At 46.0% G+C, this 23,649-nt stretch overlaps 1 protein-coding gene across 8 annotated transcripts in view; it reads right to left on the bottom strand.

The window, feature by feature from the left end:
* Positions 1–23,649, bottom strand: part of LOC137616710 (uncharacterized) — a 198,471-nt gene extending 174,822 nt beyond the window's left edge. For 7 of the 8 annotated variants that reach the window (XM_068346706.1, XM_068346705.1, XM_068346707.1 and 4 more), the window contains exons 1-2: positions 23,494–23,648; positions 14,101–14,254 (exon numbers count right to left, since the gene is read on the bottom strand). In XM_068346706.1, coding sequence (XP_068202807.1) covers positions 14,101–14,247 — 147 coding nt within the window. In that variant the 5' untranslated portion in view covers positions 14,248–14,254; positions 23,494–23,648. Of the gene's footprint in view, positions 1–14,100; positions 14,255–23,493 lie in introns of all 8 variants that reach the window. The other variant, XM_068346711.1, reaches the window with a different exon arrangement.

Below are 23,649 nucleotides of genomic sequence, written 5' to 3'. Positions count from 1 at the left end.
ATTGGCTTATGGCCAGGCAATTTCTTCTCTTCGGCAGTGATGTAGGTTCGACTCGGCATCTTCCAAAACAGCCCGGTTTCATCACAATTAAACACCTGCTGCTCTACGTAGCCTTCCTGCACGATCTTTTCGAAGTTCTTGACAAAGTCAGCTGCAGCCTTTGTGTCCGCACTAGCAGCCTCTCCGTGGCGAACAACTGAATGAATCCCGGACCGTTTCTTAAATTTCTCGAACCAGCCACGAGATGCCTTGAGATCATCTGAGGAAGGCTCGGTTGAACTCTCCCCAGCATCACCCCCAGAGCTCTCCTCCTTCAAGTCCGTAAAGATGGCGTGCGCCTTCTCGCAGATGACGGTCTCGGTGATGGTGTCGCCAACGATCTCTCTGTCCTTAATCCACACTAGTAGAAGTCGTTCCATCTCTTCTATGATAGGGGTACGGCGTTTGGAAATTATGGTGATCCCCTTAGAAGGTTTCACTGCTTTAATAGCTTCCTTCTGTTTAAGGATTGTCGAGATCGTCGACATATTACGGCCATAATGTTTAGCAAGTTCACTCACGCGGACGCCACGCTCATGTTTTTCAATAATTTCCTGCTTAATTTCTAAAGAAAGCATTTCCTTCTTCCTTTTCTCACCACTACCACTGGCAAAACTAAGCCTTTTAGGACCCATACTTTATGTAAATTACCGTTAAACGATGCATGTAAAAAATCACGATTAACACAGAGTTAATAGCAGAACGCACAGAGCACAACCGCAAGAAGCCGACGAGAACAGAGGACTGACCCAAGCCCCGCTAATTGAGCGTCCCTCCGAGGTCGATGTGCTGCCTTCTATCGGCGGAAATAAAAAACACTTCAGGCGCTATGAGCACCGACTACGCGTACGAGTATTGTTTACTTCGGGTGTCGAAAAAAACATTCGGGTGTAGAGTCGGAACGTGTTCGAATTGTACTTCGCGTGTCGAAAAATTCGGATACAACCGGTACGACGAAAATTGCTTACTTCGTGTGTCGAAATAAAATTCGGGTGTAGAGTAAAAAATTTGCTCGAATTTCACTTCGGATGTTGGAAAATTCGGATGTAGATACGTTCGGATGTAGAGGTTCCACTGTACGTCATCCTCGTGGAGGGAGACAGGTGAGACTTCTCCAGGTTGATGGTGATACCCAGAACCTTGCACAATTGCATTAGCTCCGCGCCTTGTTCCTTCAAAACTGCCTCTGAGGAAGAAAGGAGTAACCAGTCGTCCAGGTAGCGAATCAGACGAATTCCCCGTTCGTGAGCCCATACAGAGACAGTCGTGAAGATTCTCGTGAAAATTTGGGGCGCTGTCGACAGGCCGAAGCAAAGAGTCTTGAATTGCAAGATCTGGGTATCCCACCTCACCCGAAGGTACTTTCTGCTGGAGGGGTGAATGGGGATCTGGAAATAGGCGTCCTTGAGATCTATGGAAATTATGAAGTCTCCCTCCCTCAAGGACTCCAGGACCGACTTCGGGGTGTCCATCTTGAAGCTGGTCTTGCACACAAACTTGTTGAGGGCTGACAGATCTATGACTGGTCTCGAACACTTCGTCGCTTTCTCCACTAGGAAGAGGCGGCTGTAGAAACCTGGGCCCGGCGGCAGCACTGTTTCCATTGCCCCTTTCGCTAACATAGTGGAGACCTCTTCTTGTATGGCCTCCCTCTTCAAGGGGTCCTTGGGAGCTAACCACTCCGCCTGACTTGCTGGGATAAGGGGTGGAGGGTCTGCCAGGAACAGAAGCCTGTACCCCTCTTTTAACACTGTTACCGTCCAGGGTTCCGCTCCGTGATTTTTCCATGCTTGCCAAAATCGTTTGAGGCATCCCCCTACCTGAGGCTTGGGCAGGAGTGGGGGGCCTCTCAACCTACCTCCTTCTGGAGGAGCGACCTGACTGGCCTCTCCTGGAAGCTGAGTGGGCTGTCCTATAGGAGGCTGGGGCTGTGGGATCGCCCCTGCGGGAGGGCTGCGAAGGGTGAGACCACAGGGAAGCCGGGGCCTCTCTCCTCACCTGGCTAGGAGGGGCCCGAGACGTCGACGGTCCATCCGGAGGAGGCCTTCTGTAAGTGGGCCTCCTCCTGGTATGTGGTCTGGGAGTGTTCACTTCCTTCCGTTTAGACAGTTTCTCCACCACTTCCTCCGTCTGTTTCAAGGGAAAGAGTCCGTCACCCCACACAGAAAGGTTCCTCAAGGACCTCGCCTCCCTGTCCGGTATGCGCCTGGATAATTTATTTAAGATCGTGTCCCTTCGTCGCAGAACCCAATTGGCGGATAACGCTAGGGACTGGAAGGTCAGGAACTTCAAGGCTCGTCCTCTGGAGCTGATAAGTTCCTTCAGCAGTGCTTGGTTGGACGGCACTGCAGTGTCGGGGGAAGCCTAGATGCCTACAAGTGTCGAGGCCCACAAGTCCAACCAAGAGGCGAAGTTGACGAGATCTTTAGACATCTCCATCATCGTAGCCTCTGATGGAGTAAAACAGATAGGAGCCGAGGAAGCCCTGTCCTCCGAAGTTCCCTGACCTAAGACTTCCAAGGAGACTTCCACTTTGCTGGCACCTTGTGGCTGTCCTTCCATCCAGTAGTACTTCCCCTGGGACTTCAGCCCCTGGAGTAACTTGGAGGACCCTTGACCATTGGAACCTTCAGCGTTCTGTTCCACAATTTTGTCAATGTGAGCACGGCCAAGTCTCACATCTCTGGCTACAGGTATGGCTAAGGAGGGCTTCTGTTGGACAGGCTCCTCCATTAGTCTATTAAGGCTAGACCGCCAGGCATCCTCGTCCGCAGGCAGTGGTTCCTCGATCCTGTGGTGATGGCGAATCAAACCAATGACCCTCCTATAAGCGGAGTCCTTCGCTGGCGCGGTTTCAGTATCACCGTCCGCGCCCTCCGTCCGAGGTTGAGGAACGGTACTGACGGAGGCCTTCGCACCAATCTGTGGTCTGAGGACAGGCATTGCGGAGGGCTCGGGCACCTCCGTCCCCCGTTTGCTTTTCTTCAAGGGGGAAGAGGCTTCCGTGGTTTTGCCCAACGGAGGAAGCCGTCCCTCCATATCGCTCGGCTGAGCTAACTCGACGAGGCTGCCCGTCCGAAAAGGCGACTCCCTCCGCTGGGCGGGAAGGGAAGCCCGTTTCGAGGTCTTATGCCTGTCGTAAGAGCTCCTTGGGTCCTTGTGAGGGTCAATTCTATGGCTGGTGGAGGCCCTTCTAGGAGGACTGTCTCCGGGAAGCCAACCCGCAGCGCTCGGGAGAGTAGTAAAGTCCACGAGCTTACTGCGGGGAATGAGGACCCATTGCTCCTTCGGCGAAGTACTCTTCCTGGGTTTCTTCTTCGGGGACCTTGACCGCTTCCTCCCATGCCATGACCTAGAGCGGGACCTCGAGGGGGAGCGCCGTCTCCTGGATCTGTCCCTCCTCCGACGGTGTCTTCCCCACGCCTCCTCCGACGACGACACGAATGAGCCTACCTCCGAGGACTCTGACGACTCCTCGTAGCAACTCCGAGAGACGAGAACGTCCGCTTTCGCCATTTTCTGGATACCGGATATCGAAGGCTGAAGGAAAACGTCGGGAACCGCCGATAGAGGGGCTGGGAGAGATATCGGACGATCAACGTTCTGGAACCAGGACCCAAGGCCGACCTCCCCCCTCAAGGGTGACCTACAGGGAGTTCTCGGGGGGCCCCATCCGAGGGGATCTTCTAACGGCGAATCTTCTTTTCCTGGGGCTCCTTCAGCTGCGAAGGCGCTTGAAACATAAATCCACGATGCTGGTGAAGATACAGGGACATCCTTATTCCATATCGGGTCGTCCGAAGAGATGTGCCCCCCATGCACAAAGGCATCGTCCTGCGGACTCTCACTAATAAAACTATCAGGCCCCCCACTTGCCTGTAAAGGATCAGCAACCCCAGAATCCCGAAGACACGACTCCTAGGGAAGAACCATCGGCTTCTTCCCCACAACGGACTTACCTCGTCCCCTACTCTGAGTAGGGGATGAAGAAGGGACCCTGTCAGACTTCTCTCCTGTAGACGTCACGGGCGAAGAAATGCTGGACTTCCTGGGCGAACGTTTAGACGACTTCTTCTTCTTAGTCCAAAACTTCACCCACTGCACTTCAGTCCACGACGCACACTCCGGACACGTGTCCGAAGGAGAGCAAACTCTACCCCTGCATGAAGAGCAAAGGGAGTGCGGGTCCACCTCAGGCTTAGATAAGAACGCACCACACGATTTTCCAGCCTTAGGCCCAGGACAACGGCGATGATGCTCCATACCGCACTAGCACAAAACCACAAGACACAGGGACGCTGCGGGAAAGGATAATAAGGGCAAGAGAACACTTTACAAACGCAAGGGAAAGCACAAGGGAAAACAAGCGGACACGCGAGAGAACAAGGGAAAGAATAGCGGGCCACGCGGGGACCACGTGGGAGACACGAGTCAAGGACCCAAAGGGTCGCACTGAGACAAGGAGAGCGTCGAGATGATGTCACGACGTGACCAGAGAACTTACTGAGGGTCGAGACCCAAGCTAACGCCCGACCTGGCTCGGGACTAGCCTCAGGGCACGTATCCTTCCACCTGGGGTAGTCCTCACAGAAAACGGAATTAGGGTAAACTACACAAAACTCTGGTTGGTTGAGAGGAGATTCCAGGTACCTCCTAAGAAAGTAGTTCGAGGTAAGTCTCTGTGTTGGAACAAATCACTTTTGACAAGACAGTGCAAGGGATTGTAACTCCCGTAATAACACCATCGTAAGGATGGAGTCTGCATTTGCCCTTTTGATTAGTGACTGTAGGAGGAACATTACACTGGATACCAACACCATACACAAGAAGGCAAGACAGCTGTACAATAGAAGTGAGGATGTGTTGCACTTGTTAATTAAAAAGTCATTGATGGAGTGTGCAATGGTTATCTCCACAGATTATGCTCTGTTGGTTGGAGAAATTACAATAAGTAGTTATAGTGAAGTGGAGTACAGTATCCATCAGAGAAGACTGCAAGACCAATATCTGAACTGAAGGAAAAAGCAAAAGATGAAAATAGCCAGATGAGGGCACCAAAATGTAGATCTTTAATCTTTGGCAGCAGAGGACAAAGTGAAGGTTATGTTACCTAGTGTGTGGGAGGGACCTGACCACCCACTTACCCAATTACTATTAACTAACTACCACTATCTCGTTTAAAGTTTAGACGGTAGTTTCCTACTTCGATGAAGTCACTCCTAATACAGATCGAAGGTTTGTATTATGCATATGAACAAATAGGATAAAGCTGTTTGCATAGCAAGTATTACTATAAGAATTAATAATGAGAAATAGGGAGAAATGTAACACTAGTAAAATAGTTAGTGTATGTGAAAGAATAAATCAAGAAAATTTTGAGAGGGGAATGGGTACATGGAAAGAATGTATGACAATGCATTGGTGAAGTTTTAATAGGGAAGTGGAACCGATAACCTACAAAGAACTGGATAGATGGTGTGTAAGATACAATGGACAGGAAAAACCCTTCAATCCAAGAAGTGCAGGAATGAGCTCAAGATAAGAGGTGACTATAGTTCATTTCTTTTATCGAGGCAGATTTGCATCGACTCGTAGCGGTGTCCTTTTAGCTCGGAAAAGTTTCCTGATCGCTGATTGGTTAGAATTATCTCGTCCAACCAATCAGCGATCAGGAAACTTTTCCGAGCTAAAAGGGCACCGCTGCGAGTCGGTGTAAATCTGCATCGCTAATAGAAATTGACTATAGTTCAGTGTGTATGGAAGGGTTTGACATACTTTTGACGAACTTTCAATATAAGTGCATGGAGAAGTTAATGTTAAGGAAGTTTTGAGATTTGGAGACTCATCCCTGATTCAGCAGTTAATGAATGAATGGGGCAGCAACCACTGTATATTCCATTCTCTAGAGCCAGCCAATTTTTTGGCGGGGGAACCAGCTTAATAGTAATACACACACTTCCAGAGACAAATTGTTCTTTCAAATCTTTTCACGTACTCTGTAGTCTTCCTCCTTTAACATAGCATTAACAGAACCTTGTCTCCCACCATAACTTCCCTTGCTACACTTAAGTACTGTACAGTGCGGTATTACATCTGCAGGTATCAATACAGTATCTTCAATTCTCAAACGATCCATATTAAAATGTTATTTTTATAATAAAATAAATTTTTGAATATACTTACCCGGTGATTATATAAGCTGCAACTCTGTTGCTCGACAGAAAACTCTACGTTAAAAATCCGCCAGCGATCGCTATGCAGGTAGGGGGTGTACTTCAACAGCGCCATCTGTCGTGCAGGTACTCAGTACTCAATGTAAACAAAGAACTCAATTTTCTCCTCGGTCCACTGCGTCTCTATTGGGGAGGAAGGGAGGGTCCTTTAATATATAATCACCGGGTAAGTATATTCAAAAATTTATTTTATTATAAAAATAACATTTTTCAATATTTAACTTAGCCGGTGATTATATAAGCTGATTCACACCCAGGGGGGTGGGTAGAGACCAGCAATAAATGTTTACATTATTATGAGCTAAGGATTTTTTATTTCATTTTAGCAGTTATCAAAATAACAAACTTAAAATAAATAAGTACCTGGTAAGGAAGTCGACTTGAACAATTACTCTGCCTTTTTAAGTACGTCTTCCTTACGGAGCCTCGCGATCCTCTTAGGATGCTGAGCGACCCCTAGGAGCTGAAGTATCAAGGGTTGCAACCCATACAACAGGACCTCATCAAAACCTCTAATCTAGGCGCTTCTCAAGAAATGACTTTGACCACCCGCCAAATCAAGTAGGATGCGAAAGGCTTCTTAGCCTTCCGGACAACCCAAAAACAATAATAAAACATTTCAAGAGAAAGATTAAAAAGGTTATGGAATTAGGGAATTGTAGTGGTTGAGCCCTCACCCACTACTGCACTCGTTGCTACGAATGGTCCCAGAGTGTAGCAGTTCTCGTAAAGAGACTGGACATTCTTAAGATAAAAAGACGCGAACACTGACTTGCTTTTCCAATAGGTTGCGTCGATTATACTTTGCAGAGATCTATTTTGTTTAAAGGCCACGGAAGTTGCGACAGCTCTAACTTCGTGTGTCCTTACCTTCAGCAAAGCTTGGTCTTCCTCATTCAGATGGGAATGAGCTTCTCGTATTAACAGTCTGATAAAATAGGATAAAGCATTCTTTGACATAGGCAAAGATGGTTTCTTAACTGAACACCATAAAGCTTCAGACGGGCCTCGTAAAGGTTTAGTTCGTTTTAAATAGAACTTAAGAGCTCTTACAGGGCATAAGACTCTTTCTAGTTCATTTCCAACCATACGATAAGTTTGGAATATCGAACGATATTGGCCAAGGCCGAGAAGGCAGCTCGTTTTTGGCTAGAAAACCAAGTTGTAGAACATGTAGCCGTTTCGGATGAGAATCCGATGTTCTTGCTGAAGGCATGAATCTCACTGACTCTTTTAGCTGTGGCTAAGCATACCAGGAAAAGTCTTTAAGGTGAGATCTTTCAGGGAGGCTGATTGTAGCGGTTCGAACCTGTCTGACATAAGGAATCTTAGTACCACGTCTAAATTCCAACCAGGTGTAACCAAACGACGCTCCTTCGTGGTCTCAAAAGACTTAAGGAGGTCCTGTAGATCTTTATTGTTGGAAAGATCTAAGCCTCTGTGACGGAAGACTGATGCCAACATGCTTCTGTAACCCTTGATAGTGGGAGCTGAAAGAGATCATTCTTTCCTCAGATATAAGAGGAAGTCAGCTATTTGAGTTACAGAGGTACTGGTCGAGGATACGGATACTGACTTGCACCAGTTTCGGAAGATTTCCCACTTCGATTGGTAGACTCTAAGGGTGGATGTTCTCCTAGCTCTAGCAATCGCTCTGGCTGCCTCCTTCGAAAAGCCTCTAGCTCTCGAGAGTCTTTCGATAGTCTGAAGGCAGTTAGACGAAGAGCGTGGAGGCCTTGGTGTACCTTCTTTACGTGTGGCTGGCGTAGAAGGTCCACCCTTAGGGGAAGTGTTCTGGGAACGTCTACTAGCCATCGAAGTACCTCGGTGAACCATTCTCTCGCGGGCCAGAGGGAAGCAACTAGCGTCAACCTTGTCCCTTCGTGAGAGGCGAACTTCTGCAGTACCTTGTTGACAATCTTGAACGGAGGGAATGCATATAGATCTAGATGTGACCAATCTAGGAGAAAGGCATCTATATGAACTGCTGCTGGGTCCGGGATTGGTGAGCAAAATATTGGGAGCCTCTTGGTCATCGAGGTTGCGAAGAGATCTATGGTTGGCTGGCCCCAGGTGGCCCAAAGTCTCTTGCATACATCCTTGTGGAGGGTCCATTCTGTTGGAATTATTTGTCCCTTCCGACTGAGACAATCTGCCATGACATTCAAGTTGCCTTGGATGAACCTCGTTACTAGTGATATGTCTAGACCTTTTGACCAGGTGAGGAGGTCCCTTGCGATCTCGTACAACGTCAGAGAGTAGGTCCCTCCTTGCTTGGAGATGTACGCCAAAGCCGTGGTGTTGTCCGAGTTCACCTCCACCACTTTGCCTTGAAGGAGAGACCTGAAGCTTTTCCAGGCCAGACGTACTGCCAGTAGCTCCTTGCAGTTGAAATGCATTGTCCTTTGACTCGAGTTCCATATTCCCGAGCATTCCCGACCGTCTAATGTCGCACCCCAGCCTACGTCCGATGCGTCCGAGAAGAGAACGTGGTTGGGAGTCTGAACAGTCAGGGGAAGACCCTCTCTTAGGTTGATATAGTCCTTTCACCAAGTCAGACAAGACTTTATCTTTTCGGAAACCGGGATCGAGACCGCTTCTAGCGTCTTGTCCTTTTTCCAGTGAAAAGCTAGATGGTATAGAAGAGGACGGAGGTGTAGTCTTCCTAGTGACACAAATTGATCCACGGATGACAGCGTCCCTACCAGACTCATCCACAGCCTGACTGAGCAGCGTTCCTTCTTCAGCATCTTCTGGATGGATAGCAGGGCTGGGGGCTGATCGTCTTGTTCAGCAACGTCCTCATCAGAGGGTTCCTCATCCGAAACTGATGAGGAAACGGCAACGGAGTGGGCAACGTCTGACTCGCTGAATCCGGTCGCACTGGTGGATGCGTGACGGAGCCGGACGCAATATCATGGAACTGCTGCACAGTCTGTGAACTGTCAACAACCATGGGTGCGCGTGGAAGCACAGCGTCAACCCGAAACTGTCTAGACCGTCTGGGTTGTGCAGTCAACACCCTACCGGGTTGCTGAGGTTGACGCACTGCGTCACAACAAGTCACCTCTGCTGGTTGTTGAACGTCCTGAACGTCAACAACCACCTCCGAGCGTCGCTTAACGTCAACGTGCGGCTGGCAACCCACACTGGGTCGCATCGGTGGAGGAACCACCTCAACTGGCAGACGCGAGTAGGTTACCTCAGCGTCAACAGGGCGCACAACCGACCGGTTGGAAGGTTGTTGGCCAGAAGGTTCTTCTCCGCATTTAAGTCCTCTATCAAGGACGCAAGCTTGGACTGCATGTCTTGCAGCAAAGCCCATTTAGGGTCTACGGGAGCAGGTGTGGCAACAGACGGGGTTAGCGACTGAGGCGGAACCGTTTACCATCCCTGAAAGCCTTGTTATGCGTGACATAATAGTACAGCAAAACTTCAAAGGCTCGACAACAGCTGAGAAGTTGACCTGTAAACAACTTGGAGCGTCTCCTGGCTAGGCGCCAGGGAGAGTCTACCAGAATTGAGAAGTCTATCTGGGCAGAGGCATGAACTCCCAAGCCGAGAACTTCTCTCGTGTCATATCAGACTCTCGCTCTATAAACCAGTTTAAAAGAAGGGAAAGCAAAGGCTGTATCCCCCAAACTCCTCCTGGTGATAAACCAGTCGCCTAGCAAACGTAAAGCTCTCTAGGAGAGCGAGAGAGCACTAGCTTAAAAACAACGGCTTCGAAGTAGCTAGGCCTAGTGTAAGCTCTGACGTTTAGGCGAACGAGGAGCAGCAGTTACAAGATCCGGACGAAGATCCTTAAAAAAATCATCATGATTTAATTAAAGTCCATAGGAGGCTAAGCAGCTTAAGGCTCCTCTCCATCTGACAGAGTCCTCAAGGGAATATCAGTAGGAGGGAGAACAGCAACTTCCTCATCTACAAGAACCTTGTCCGATAAAAGCTGAGTCTCTCACTGGTGCATTAGTAGCGGACCAGAACGCAACGTCATGTAACTGCTTGACAGTCTGTGAACTGTCAACCACAACAGGTGCGTGAGGACGTACAGCGTCCACTCGAGACTGCTTTGACTGCCTAAACTGAGCAGTCAAAACAACTCTAGAATGCGGAGGTTGACGCACAGCGTCAAAACAAGTCAACTCCGATTGTTAGTGAACGTCTAGAACGTCAACAGGAGCATCAGCCAGTGGCCTAACGTCCAAATGCGGCTGAAAAACCACACGAGACCGCATCGAGTGTGGTTCTAAACAACCTGACTGACGTGACTAAGCTACGCCAACGTCAACAGTAAGCACAAAGGAACGTTAGGTTGGCTGAAAGCCAGGATATCGATGAGATAAACGGCTAGACTCAACGGACTAATTGGCAGAATAGTCTTCCATAAGGGAGGCAAGCATATACTGCATGTTTTGCCATACAACCCCTTAAGGATCAACGGAAATGGTTGTGGTAATAGACGAGGGTAACGTCTGTGACCGCAACACTTTGCCTACAAAAAAAGACTTTCGGAGTCTGTGTTACGCTTTTGTTAGGCGGCGAGCAGTTATCCGATGACTGCATAGGGTCAGAGCTGTCCTAATGGCTGTAACCAGGACGCTGGACCTGTCCTGAAAGGACTGACTTTCGCTTAAGGGCTTCGAAACCTTGTGACAGGTTTCTTATGCGAAAAGCCTACGGATGGCGAGGAGAAACAACGTCTCTCTCGTCTTATGGTAGGGGAGATCTTGGTAAGAAACACCCGATACCATAGAGGGAAAACGTCTGTTCGTTGGTCAAGGCCTCTCGAACCCATAAGTCTTTTGACATTACTTCTCCCCTGGGCTTGGGAGCTTGCAAGAGGTCCCGGACTAGGTGAACGACAGGCACGAACAGACGAACCCTCGGACGCAACACTGTAACACTTTGCGCCTCGGACGCAACACTGTAACACTTTGCGCATATCACTTTATCACTTCGATTTTCTGTTTTGCACTTATTCTACCTGAAACACGCAATTCTACCCTTCATTAAAAGGTAGTAATTGCGAAATTAGTCGTATAATGCAAGCTCATAATACCAGCAAAAAACAGAAAACATATTTTAAGATAAAAAGAAAAATCAGTGGCTGGGAAAGAGACTAAACACTAGTTCATATAACTACGTTTTCAATCTCTCACCGCACATAGCCTGGGGACGAGAATAAAAACCTAAAAACGTTTTATCCTTCCTCCCCGTACAGAGACTAGGGACGAGAGTAACACGAGAACAACGTTACCCGCTTGAACGGAACGTTTTCTCTCCTCTCTCTCCCTCCGTCTCTATCTCTCTCTCTCTTTCTCTCTTGATTTCGCACCTAAGAGAAGAGCTCAATTATATATCGTCAAAAAAACATGTTATTTGACTAAAGGAAAAAACTGAAAGGTTTTTCAAATAAAAAGTTTCTTTAAATTAGAATCTAAAACATTTAAGCTAAGAAAGAATGAACAAAACGTCAGAATCGATTTACTCTTACTGCAAAGTGAAACCGTGATACACTCTCTCTCTATCGTAACGATAGAGCGCATGTTGAACGTCCTGAACGTCAACAACTGCGTAGCATAAAAAACTAAACGTTAGTTCATCTTTGAAAACAGTACGAAGACTATCAAAGAAATTCTTTCATAAAATATTACATTTAAAAAGTTTTAAATCCTTTAAAAGCTGAAGACGATATAAAGGGCTCAATGTTGATTAACTTCGGTTTCCAAGTTAGGACCGCCTACTCTCAGGAAAAGTCTATATAAACAAAGCATTAAAATGTATTTTATATGTTTATAAAAAATGGAAAGTTAATCGAAGAGGCCTAATAAAGGCAGAGAGATATAAAATATATAGAGGAAAATCTATAACGTGATAAGATAATTACTAAAAGCCTAAACACACTTCCGTCTAAGGGAAGGGTCGGCCATTTAAAAGTGAAAGAAAGTCCATACTCTCTTTGTCACCATAATTAAATCTATCCAAAACGATTTCAAGTTTTGAGATGAAGATAAAAACACATGCATAGCGAAAGCTCAAAACTAGAATAGTGTACTTCACCAATATTTGTGAAAACAAATCCAGTTAGCAACAGCGAATTAGTAGGTCTTGCCGGTAGCCCGACAGAGAGAAAATTGAGTTCTTTGTTTACATTGAGTACTGAGTACCTGCACGACAGATGGCGCTGTTGAAGTACACCCCCTACCTGCATAGCGATCGCAGGCGGATTTTTAACGTAGAGTTTTCTGTCGAGCAACAGAGTTGCAGCTTATATAATCACCGGCTAAGTTAAATATTGAAAAATTAATTGTAACTGCTTCATAACTTTAATTTCTCATGCAGATTTTTATTTCACTTTCATCTTTCTCTACTTGAGCCCATTCATTAGTTTCTTTTTACACACACCACAAAAGAATAACAGCGTTCAAGCAGGTGCTATGAAAAGGAGTGACGTCACTAGCGTGGGTGGGCTCGTTCGTAGTATTGGTTGTTGAACGGCTCCTCGCTGTTCGGGGATGTTGACAGGAGTTCTCTAAATGATGCGAGACCTCTGGTTGTGATTTATCACGCCCCGGTTATTTATACCGACACCTTAATAGGTGAGCGAGCTGGGTTCAACCTAGCATTCCTATACAATTTTTTCTCTGGTAAAATTCATAGCAGTTATTACCTTAGAAATGATGTAAAAGGAGCATTTCACTGGGCGGCACAGGTCTCTCGCCCAGAAATAGATTTTTCCTATGTCAAAATCCCTTTTTACTACCCTCTATGAGTAGTTATACTGTACCACCAACATCCAACTATAATCTCTATCTTATCCATACACTTTTCTCATACTAATTTATACCTTCCTATGCATTCTGAATTACTAAAAATATCATATAAACATTTAAGGAGAATTTCTTAAATAAAATTAATTTCATACAGGAGATTCACACACTACTCATTCAAAGGAACTCATTTGACAATCACTTAACCCTTTTATCCCCAAAGGACGTACTGGTACATTTCACAAAAGCCATCCCTTTACCCACATGGACATACCGGTACGTCCTTGCAAAAAAATGCTATAAAAAAATTTTTTTTCATATTTCAGATAATTTTTTTAGAAAATTCAGGCATTTTTCAAGAGAATGAGACCAACCTGACCTCTCTATGACAAAAATTAAGGCTGTTAGAGCAAAAAAAAATATACTGCAAAATGTGTTGGGGAAAAAAATAACCCCCTGGGGGTTAAGGGTTGGAAATTTCCAAATAGCCTGGGGGTAAAAGGGTTAACAATACAAAAACTTTTCCCTTATCAGTACATAAGCCATTCATTCCTGCTGTAAGATCAGACAGCGATAGGAAAAGGCATGAATTTGACTTTAACCATATGAATTTCAAATAGTGCCTTTCAACAAGTTGCCTCATCGTCTTTTCCCCCTTGCTTTTTTACTAAGCGGTACATAATCACCATCTAGCTTTAATAGTTTAACCCTTTTACCCCCAGGCTATTTGGAAATTTCCAACCCTTAACCCCCAGGGGGTTATTTTTTTCCCAGCACATTTTGCAGTACAGTATATTTTTTTTAAATTGCTCTAAAAGCCTTAATTTTTGTCATGGAGAGGTCAAGTTGGTCTCATTCTCTTGGAAAATGCCCGAATTTTCTCAAAAAATTATCAAAAATATGAAAAAACAAAATTTTCAAGGCATTTTTTTGCAAGGACGTACCGGTACGTCCATGGGGGTAAAGGGATGGCTTTTGTGAAACGTACCAGTACGTCCTTTGGGGGTAAAAGAGTTAAAGGAACTTTGCATGCCATAAAGTGGTAATCAACTCACAAGGCTAGGAGGATCAAAGCCGGGAGAAGCAAAATGTCCGAGCTGATGCCTGATGGAGAGATCAAGGTTGCCACTGCGGCTACCCAAGTTAAAGTTCTGCCCTCCTTCATTGGTCCGCTTTTGTATCTTGCTACCTCTTACTGGCATCGTGCATCTGTAAGAAAAAAAATAATGTTCATTAATTCTGCATCAGTAAAAGTGTGTAAAATGAATCATTTCAGGAACATAATTACAAGAAGTACTGAAATCACAATACACCCCTGAACATCTAAAACTAAACTAAGCATCACAGAGTGATAGCCTATACAGTATAGTAAATCTAAAACAATGTGGTACCATAGTTATTTATTTTCTAGTACTGTATGTAGTATTTAAAAATTACAACTCATGAAACTACCCACCTAAAATCCAATCAACACAGACAAGTCTCTCGTCGCCCTATCATAAATAAAATCAGAGAACTCCAAACTCTTGTCAAAATGTCTATTACCTGTAGTCATATTTGAACAATCATGCTACATCACAACCAAATTTTGGACACCACACCCTGGACCCACTAATCCAGACCTGACCTGAAAACCATGGTTTCCAGTATGGACTTCAATTATTACTAGATTTATGGGATTTATAATAAGTTAACCAAATATTTACAACACAAATGAATGTCCAATTCATTCAAACTAAATAGAAAATACCCAACAACTCCTATTTTACATCGAAAGTTATACAATGTACAGTAGTTCATAATTGCAGCTTTACAGATTTGGGCACCCTGTAAAAACCTGTACACCTCCAAAGGATTTGTTCTTTCCCAAACTGGTTAGACACACTCCTCTGCAGCATGGACATGTTACCCACTATAAGAAGAGAGCCTTCCATGTCCTCTGGGTGATCGTCACGAGACCCCGAGGGGTCAACGTGAGGAGAACCAGTAGGTTCAAAAAGACGTCTCCTTACAGCACGAGGAGCAGAACATCAGGGATGAAGAACACTCCTCCGCAGGGTAGGTTTGTTCTCCCGAAGGAGAACGTCGCTTATAACAAGGCTCTCGCTTCGCCCCTGGAGAAGAACCAAAAGCGCAAGGGGGAGGAGAGTGGATCAGCAAACTCCTACAAGATTTCTTTCATGAATGGGAGGAAGGTTCTCCTGAAGGAGATCGCCTAAAACCAGCTTTCTCCCTGCTCTGTGGGGAAAAGCGTAGGTGTAATAAACTCTCTCTCGCGAACAAGGGAGAAGTCCTCCCGAAGGAAGATATCGCCCAAGGTAAGTTTTCTCCCCGCTCTATGGGAAAAAGTGTAGGCGTAATAATTTTTTTCTCGTGAACGAGGGAGAAGTCCTCCCGAAGGAGGACATCACCTAAGACAAGCTTTCTCCCAGTTTTCTGGGAAAAAAGCATAGGCGTAATCTCTCTTTCGAGAACGAGAGAGAAGTCCTCCCGAAGGAGGACCTCGCCTGAGACAAGTTTTCTCCCAGTCCTATGGGAAAAACGTAGGCGTAATAATCTCCCTCTCGCGAACGAGAGAGAAGTTCTCCCGAAGGAGGACATCGCCTAAGACAAGTTTTCTCCCAGTTTTATGGGAAAAACGTAGGCGCAATAATCACTCTCGTGAACAAGGGAGAAGTTCCCCTTGAAGGAGGAACAAGCCTTAGACTTGCTTTTCCCCAGCTCAAGGGGAGAAAGCACAGTCTTTGGGGATGAGATAGCAGAGGTAAAACTCATTGAGCTGTCCGCAACTCTTCACGAAGGAGGGAAGGTTGCTGAATGGCTGAAGTGGGGAAGCTCTCCCTCGGAAGGGGGGGGTGGTTCTCTCACGCAGCCCAATTCCAAGGAAGGTTATCACTCCCTCGTAAGGGGAGGTTCTCTAACCCCTGGAGGCGAACCTCCTGGCAGCAACCTATGTTTCCCAACAACAAGTTGATCAAGTTGCAGGTTGACAACGAGTGCTACCTCGTAACATGGGCAGCTCATGAGCTGCTACATGAAGCGCAGGATAACGAACAGAGCGGCCGAAGCCATCAGCATTGTGTTCTACGTCGCTGCTATCTGGGTGTTTTCTTTTAGCTTCTTTAACACATTTCACCTTTTCCTTCAGCTCTCAACCGAAGAGAAGAAGGGCCGATCCCCTGCATCTTCTTCCGAGGTTTTCGAGAGACTCGTAATCCTTAACTCATTAAGGGGCAAAGGAACTGGGGAGGTTGTCCTGTCTGAAACACGAGAGCGAGGGATTGACGCCACGAGTGTATGACCGGAGATTTGCGTGTGTAGCGCTAATTGCGTACGAACACCTTGCATGACGGGAGTCTGGAGACTCTGCCATAAGAGTAAAACTCTTGATGGTCATGGGCGCAGTATTGGTTGAGCGCACGCAAACACTCCGTGCGACGAGTCCGAAGACTTTCTGTCATAAGAGTAAAACTCTTGGTGACTTGTCTCACGAGAACCCGAAGGTTCAGCGTGATCATGTGTGCCCCTAGAGGTTGTGTTGCAAGAACCCGAAGGGCCAGAGCAACGGGAAACGGAAGTTTCCATTGTCACGAGACACCGAAGTGTCAGCGTGACTAAATGCATGAAAGCTCGAGGTTTCAGCAACTTGAGTTGCGAGAAAACGAAACGATAGCGCACCGGGAAACCAAAGTTTCCTCGTCACGAGACCCAAAACAGTCAGAGATCGAGAAGTTGAAGGCGAGAGCGATCTTCTCTGAAGATAAGGATTGAAAGCGAGGAAAAGCGCTCTTTCTGACTTTTCTAGAGCAAACGGAGACCCTCAAACTATTATGCAAAGAAGAGGGTTCGAGGTCAGGACGTGCTTTGCCCTTGGCCGCCCTCCTGGCTTCTTAGATGATCCCGCGCAAGAGAAAGACGACAGCGAGGCAGAGCGATGGTTTGTGCCAAGAGCGCTTATAGTCTCGAGGCGAGACAGAATGCAAGGAAGAGCGAGAATGATGATGTCTCTTCCTATATCGCCTGTCTCTTCGGTGAGAACATCTAGGAGAAGGCGCGCTAACTCTCCTTTTTCTCTTCTCTCTCTCCCTCCTGACCTCCGAAGAGGGCGATGACGAGGAGGAAGCGCTCTTCTTATGTTTGTGACGAGAGCGCTTATAGTCTTGCGGCAAGACATCCTGTGAAGAGATAGAAGGCGAGGAAGAGCGAGAACGATGATGTCTCTTCCTATGTCGCCTGTGTCTCCGACGAGAACGTCTGGGCGAAGGAGAGCGAGCTCTCCTTTTCCTCTTCTCTCTCTCCCTCCTAGCCTCCGAAGAGGGCAAGGACAATGAAGAGGAGGAGGAGGAGGAGGAGGTACTGCGATGTTTGCGCTCGCGATGTTGTAATTTGTAGATGCGCAACGGAGTGCAAAGTAGGCGCCGCAGGAGCTGAAGTTACTATATCCACTAAAACTTCCGTGGGTGCCGACTGAGTTGATGGGAGGTAGGCGAAGTCCGGAACACCAGAGGGTTCCAAAACAGAAGGGACCTGAGGCACTACCTTGCCAGCGAGGAACTGGTTCCAAACTTCCTCCGAAGGAGTACCAGGAAGTCCAAGGGCAGGCCATACCGCTCATACATGATCTGGAATGGAAGCAGTAACAGTCATTCCCAGTGGCGGAAAGTATTGCCCCACTGGGGAAGGCAACGTGATCCGCTGACCAAGAGGAGTGGGGGTTAAATCAACGGTGCCACTCTTCCTCGACTTCACCCCCGGAGGGAGGAAGGCAAGGAAGAGAGGAAAAATCTGAAGGGAGAGATCGAGAGGCAGAGGAAGAGGTCCGTAACTCCTTACCTTCGACGGCGATCCTGGAGGTAAAGAGTCCTTCTAGGACTTCCTATCTAAGTCTCTCAAACTTCTCCCACTGAGAGGGCGACCACTTCTACATACTTGGCAGGGGGAGCCTTCAGAACACCTACAACCTCTGTACCCAGGGCATAGAGAAAGAGGAACCACCTCCAGCGACGACATAAAGGTGCCCGGAACACTACCTCATAATAGAGGACATCACATCTAACAAAGAAAAAGAAAAAAGGATTAATCAAAAAACCCAAAAAGAAAGGCTAGTCTGCCAGTCAAATAAAAGCAGCAGCAGCGGAGTTACCACTGCGACGGCTAGAATTCGATTGAATGTAAACAGCAGCTACCGACCGGCGGTGCCCCCACCAGTAACAGGTGGGTAACTACCTGCCCGGTCGTTAACGACCTTGTTAAGGTTTTTCTGCCGTATTTTCCAGCTCGCGCTAGAATATCTCCTATAGTAAAGAATGAGGGTTTGTATCAAGTGTAGGAACAAATAGTGGTACAGTATCTAGAGGAGAGACACCCTTTTCCACGACACCTAACACAGAAGATAGCTCACTTCGCATGATAGATGGCGATAGAAGACTTACACGGGTATCCAGAGACGCTTCACTACAGCGTATGAAAAACCTCTCTACGAGAGATGCTGGATAACCTCCAGGCATGAAGTCATAGGGAAGCGACTGCCCTATGTTATACGTGCGAGTGGCTGCCGGACCAGGTACTGGAGGGGAGGCAACTCCCTCGGTACCTCTGTGAGCATAAGTGTTAGGACTGGATACCATTCTGCTTGTTGACACATCGGAGCTATTAGGGTCATCAAAAGGTTTTGCGATGCCCTCACCTTGTTGAGTCTCCTCAACAGACAGAGGGGGAACGCGTAGACGACTAGATTGTCCCATGGATATAATGTCTGGGAATCTGGTACTGGCAAACAGTACACTGAAAGTTTCCGGTTGAGAGACGGCACAAACAGGTCTATAATTGGCGACCCCACAAAGCCCGGACTTCGTTGGCTATCCAAAGATGTAAAGACCATTTAGAGCCAACTATCAGAGTCTTCCTGCTCAGTTTATCTGCCAAAATTTTCTTTTTCTCCGGAATAAACTGGAGTGACAGGGATGTCAAAATTGTCCATCGCAGTATTTCTACAGTTAGTTGGTAGAGCAGTCGTGAAAAAGTACGTCATTGTTTGTTCAGATACACTACTATGTTATGTTGTTATTTTTAAGTTTTTATCCTCTTGTTATTTTCAAGTTTTGATAGTTTATATATGAGAGATTTATTTTAAAGTTATTATTATTCTTAAACTTCTCTAGAAGTTTTTCCTTATTTCCTTTCCTCACTGGGCTATTTTCCCTATTGGAGCCCTTGGGCTTATAGCATCTGGCTTTTCCAACTAGGGTTGTAGCTTAGCAAGTAATAATAATAATACCGAGTGACCTGAAAGGAGTGTTGGAAGTATTTAAGAGCAAGAAAGGCTGCTCTCATTTCCAGGAGGTTTATGTGGCACTGCCGATCAGAATCAGGGGCATAGCTCAGAGGTCATGTGTTGCAACAGGTGAGCACCCCACGCTTCTTTTGACGCACCTGTGAAGACCATCAAATCCGGGGGAGGAGAGAGAACTATTCCTTCGATTAAGTTGGTATCTGCTACCAACCAACTCAAGTCGCTCTTTTGCTCTGACCCTACCAGTACCAAAAGGTCCCGAGGATCCCTGTGCTGAGACTAAAAAGTCTTCAGTTACCACTGAAGAGATCAGATCTGAAGACTGCCATTCAGTAACAGACGTTCCAGGGAGGTCAGGTGGCCCAACAGGCGCAGCCACAGGTGTGTGTGCAACGAGTCTTGCGAAAGAAAGGGAAATGCCGCTTCCAAGTCTATTCCGTTTTGGCACGGTAAAACCCTGACTTTTTGGCGGTCTACCGTACTTGCATCCCGAGGAATACCAGTTTCTGTGCAGGTTGGAGATAAGACTTTTCAAAAATTATCTTGATCCTCAGATCATGCCAAAAAGCGAGAAGTCCATCTTGGTGTCAGAGAAGGGTCTCCACCGAGTCTATGAGAATCAACCAATCATCTAGATAATGAAAACAGATGCTATTGGTAAGGGCCCAGATTAAGATTAGGGTGAACACCTGAGGTGCTGTGGACAAGCCGAAGCACAGTACCTGAAACTGGTAAATCCTCATGTGAAGGATGAATCTTAGGCACTTCCTTGACGCGTAGTCATTTACATCCAGTGTGATCACGTTTCTGCCGTCTCCATCTTAAAACTCGTTCAGAGCGGAGAGGTCGATGACAGGTCTCCAAACCTCCAGAAGCCTTTCCAACAAAAAAGAGTCTGGGGTGAAAGGTATCCCGTGGAGGAGGCGTCTCTTGTTTCGGTCTCCTTGGTATCTTCATCACTTGATCGTAGATAATACCCAGTTTTTTTCCCGCATAGGATCAGGCTCGTCTGTGATCTGCCTTAATGTCTAGATGCCGCTGTTATCTAGACGAGTGACGAAAACTCAAAGGAGAATCTGAGGGGGGAGGAGAAGCATACGCCGAGGGTTCAAAGTAGGGCTCGAACTCCTTAGGAGATCTTGATAACGAGAGGGGGATTTGAATAGGTTGATGGTAATTCCCTGATAAATAGCCTGAAGCAGGGCCGGTGCCAGCCTACTTAACAGCTCTAACGCATTTTCAAACCATGGTGCATCCTTCGCGAACAAAGAGATGGCCGCAAGAGCGGTGTTCACGTTCACACTGATTGCTAGGACCAACTTCTGTCAAAGCAAGCACCCCAGTAGTGGCACGCACATACGGAGAAGTGAGCAGACTTCCGTCAGGAACAGGACCTTGCGTGTAACCGCACAAGCGAGGCTGACGAGAGCACACTAGAGTACTAGTCTCAGTTCTGAAGCAACGAACTGTTGGTTCACAAGCCGAAACATCACATACAGGTGCACAATCACTCTCAAGAGCACTGATATGCGATTGGCGAGTTGCCTTGTGCATGCCAAAAGCAGAGCGTGCGCGCTCAGAAGATGGTAAACAAGGCAAAGTCAGCTAAGGCAAGACCCCAGAGATCTAGCACTCGTGAGACTCACAAACTCAAGGTCCCTGCGCAGCATGATGAAAGGGGGATGCAACTACAGGGAGTCGGTTGTCACGATCACCAGGATGCCCTGAAGAGCTAGAGCAAGGCAATCACATACCCGTTTACAAGGAACTCGATGGGGGGGGGGGGGACCATTCAAGTGAGGAAGCCCTCTTATGCTGGCAAGAAGGGTGACCAACTCTGTAGGGTGGAGGAGAGAGAGGTTTCCCCTGCCAAGCGAGATCAGTGTTCCAAGCAGGCTCAGCTTGCATGCTCACCGCGGGAGGATCGCAAGTATGAAACTTCTCCGATGCGAGAGGAGCTGCAGAGGAAGCATCAGCTTGGGGCAGGAGACCTACTGGAAGGAACTCCATTCCAGATTCTCAGAGGGAAAGGTCATAACAATCCTAGTAGAGGGAGCTGTGCTCTCCTGCATTGCCCATAACTTCAGCATCTCTACAAACTGTTCCTCTGTGGGGTAACCCAAAGGCCGCAAAGGAGCGCCAAAAATGACACAAAACGTCACAAGAACTAGACTCACCACAAGTAGTAAGTGCTGCGCCGCTTTGCTATGGGAAGCGAAAGAGTTCTCTGAAACCAAAGGTTGTCTGGGGGTTAAATGGCCATCGCTCATACTTTCCCACTCGGATCCACATTAATTATTTCTAAATGTGGGATGGCAAGTTATAAACAGGTGGTTTGAACCAATATTCATGGTCATAAATGGACAAATTGCAAAATCAGTTAAAAAAATATATGATTAAAAGATTTGACAATAAATAAAAGAATTATATAACTACCATGCAATTTTAATGGATAAAACCAACTTTGTCTTCCACTGGCTTAAGATATAAAGAAATCCCTGTCCTAGCCTAAGGTATCAGCACCTAACACGACTTGGATCGCCATGTCATATCATAAAATTCGAAAATACGTATAATCCAATTCATAAATAATAGGTCACCTACCATAAGATCATTTTCTAAGGTTCTGACATACGCTGTGCAACCTTTTTGCCGTAACTATTTTTCGATTGGGTGGACATTATTATTATTACTTACTAAGTGACAACCCTAGACGAAAAAGTAGGATGCTAGGTTTCATTGTAGTGTATTACAGGGCGATGTAACCTAGGAAAACAACTACTTTTTCTTATAGAAAAAATTACGCTCTCTTCGAAAATGACACTCGTTCCCGTCGCAAATGAATAGTTTCAGAAATATATATACATCTATATCCTCCGATAATGGGGGACCCCCAGTGGGAACTCGGGGTTTTGGGTGGGGAAAACATACTGGGGAATCGTTATATAAACGTAAAACAAGCTTTTTCATCTCTATTCATTACCTTCTTGAAATTATAATAACCGGAGGAAAATACAAAACAGTATATCTGAATAAACTTTGGAGGCACCGTTGCAAAGATTGTGTCATGAAAAAATATAGTAACCAGTGCTGCCAACGTCCGATGTAGATCAAATGTTATTTTGTGACCTGTCATACTACTAGGCTAGGTTAGGTGGGTTTGTTAGGTTCTGTGCCCTTTTTGTACTTTTTATATATTGGGTAAAACTTATATGGAGAAATTATTTAAAATTCATAAGGAAATATCTATCATTACTATCTTTAGTAATGTCAACGTGCCGTTGGTAACTCTGTGTACCATACGTCAACGTTGGTAACACTGTGTATTATTGGTAACGTTGCTAATGTTATCGTTCGCAGTACATTCATAAGAGAAGTGACACTGTGCAACTCAAAGTTAGCCGAATTGGTTGATCTGTTTGTTTCCGATTGAAATGAACAGCAAATTCGGTTAAATCACGTTAATTACTATAGGAAAACTTATATTTTCTGTTCGAAATCTCACCCTGTAATACAATAAAAAATTACCGGATGCTATAGGCCTAAGGCCTCCAACAGGGAAAATAACCCAGTGAGGAAAGGAAGTAAGGAAACAGATGGAATAGCGTTCTCGAGTGTATCCTCAAGCAAGACAGTGAAAGATTATGGTACAGTGGCTATGGCACTACCCAAGACTAGGGAGCAATGGTTTGATTTTGCCATAGCTAAAGAGTCTCTTCTACCCTTATCAAGAGGAAAGTAGCCCCTAATTTTTTGGGTTATATCAATGTTGACACGTGTATGAGGGAAGAAGAAAATGTGGAAAGAATAGGCCAGACTGTTTGGTGTATAAGTAAGTAAAGGACAAATGGGCCATAACCAGAGATATCTAGAAAGTCATAGGACCCAATAACTCTCCCGCGGTAGTATCTCAACGGGTGGCTGGTGTACTGGCCAACCTCCTATATACTTTACCCTTTATTCTTTCACATAAATCAATTCTGGAGTGAAATTCACTCCTGAAATTAATAAAACTTATTCGATTACAAAATTCCATGGTAGGCTGGGTTTAGGCCTACCGGGCAGTCTATCTTAAGTAACTCGCTAAAACGTAAGCCTATTTATTGCAATTGACAGCTTCATTCAAATAGAAATGGGTTAGAAATGTTGAACTTACCTTTTTCCTTTGGGTTAGGACGTCAATAAACTGATTTATCAATGTGGAAAAGTAGTGGGACTATGACATTTTCTCACATAGCTAAACGAAACAAATGTTTACACCAAGCAGGGTTGCCAGGTTTTCCAAATGAGAAAAGGCCAATGTCTGATCAAC

Source organism: Palaemon carinicauda, chromosome 22 (genome assembly GCF_036898095.1).
Source record: "Palaemon carinicauda isolate YSFRI2023 chromosome 22, ASM3689809v2, whole genome shotgun sequence".
Classification (NCBI taxonomy): Eukaryota; Metazoa; Arthropoda; class Malacostraca; order Decapoda; family Palaemonidae; genus Palaemon; species Palaemon carinicauda.
The sequence above is the reverse complement of the archived record's forward strand: the minus strand, read 5'-3'. Positions and strand labels throughout refer to the sequence as shown.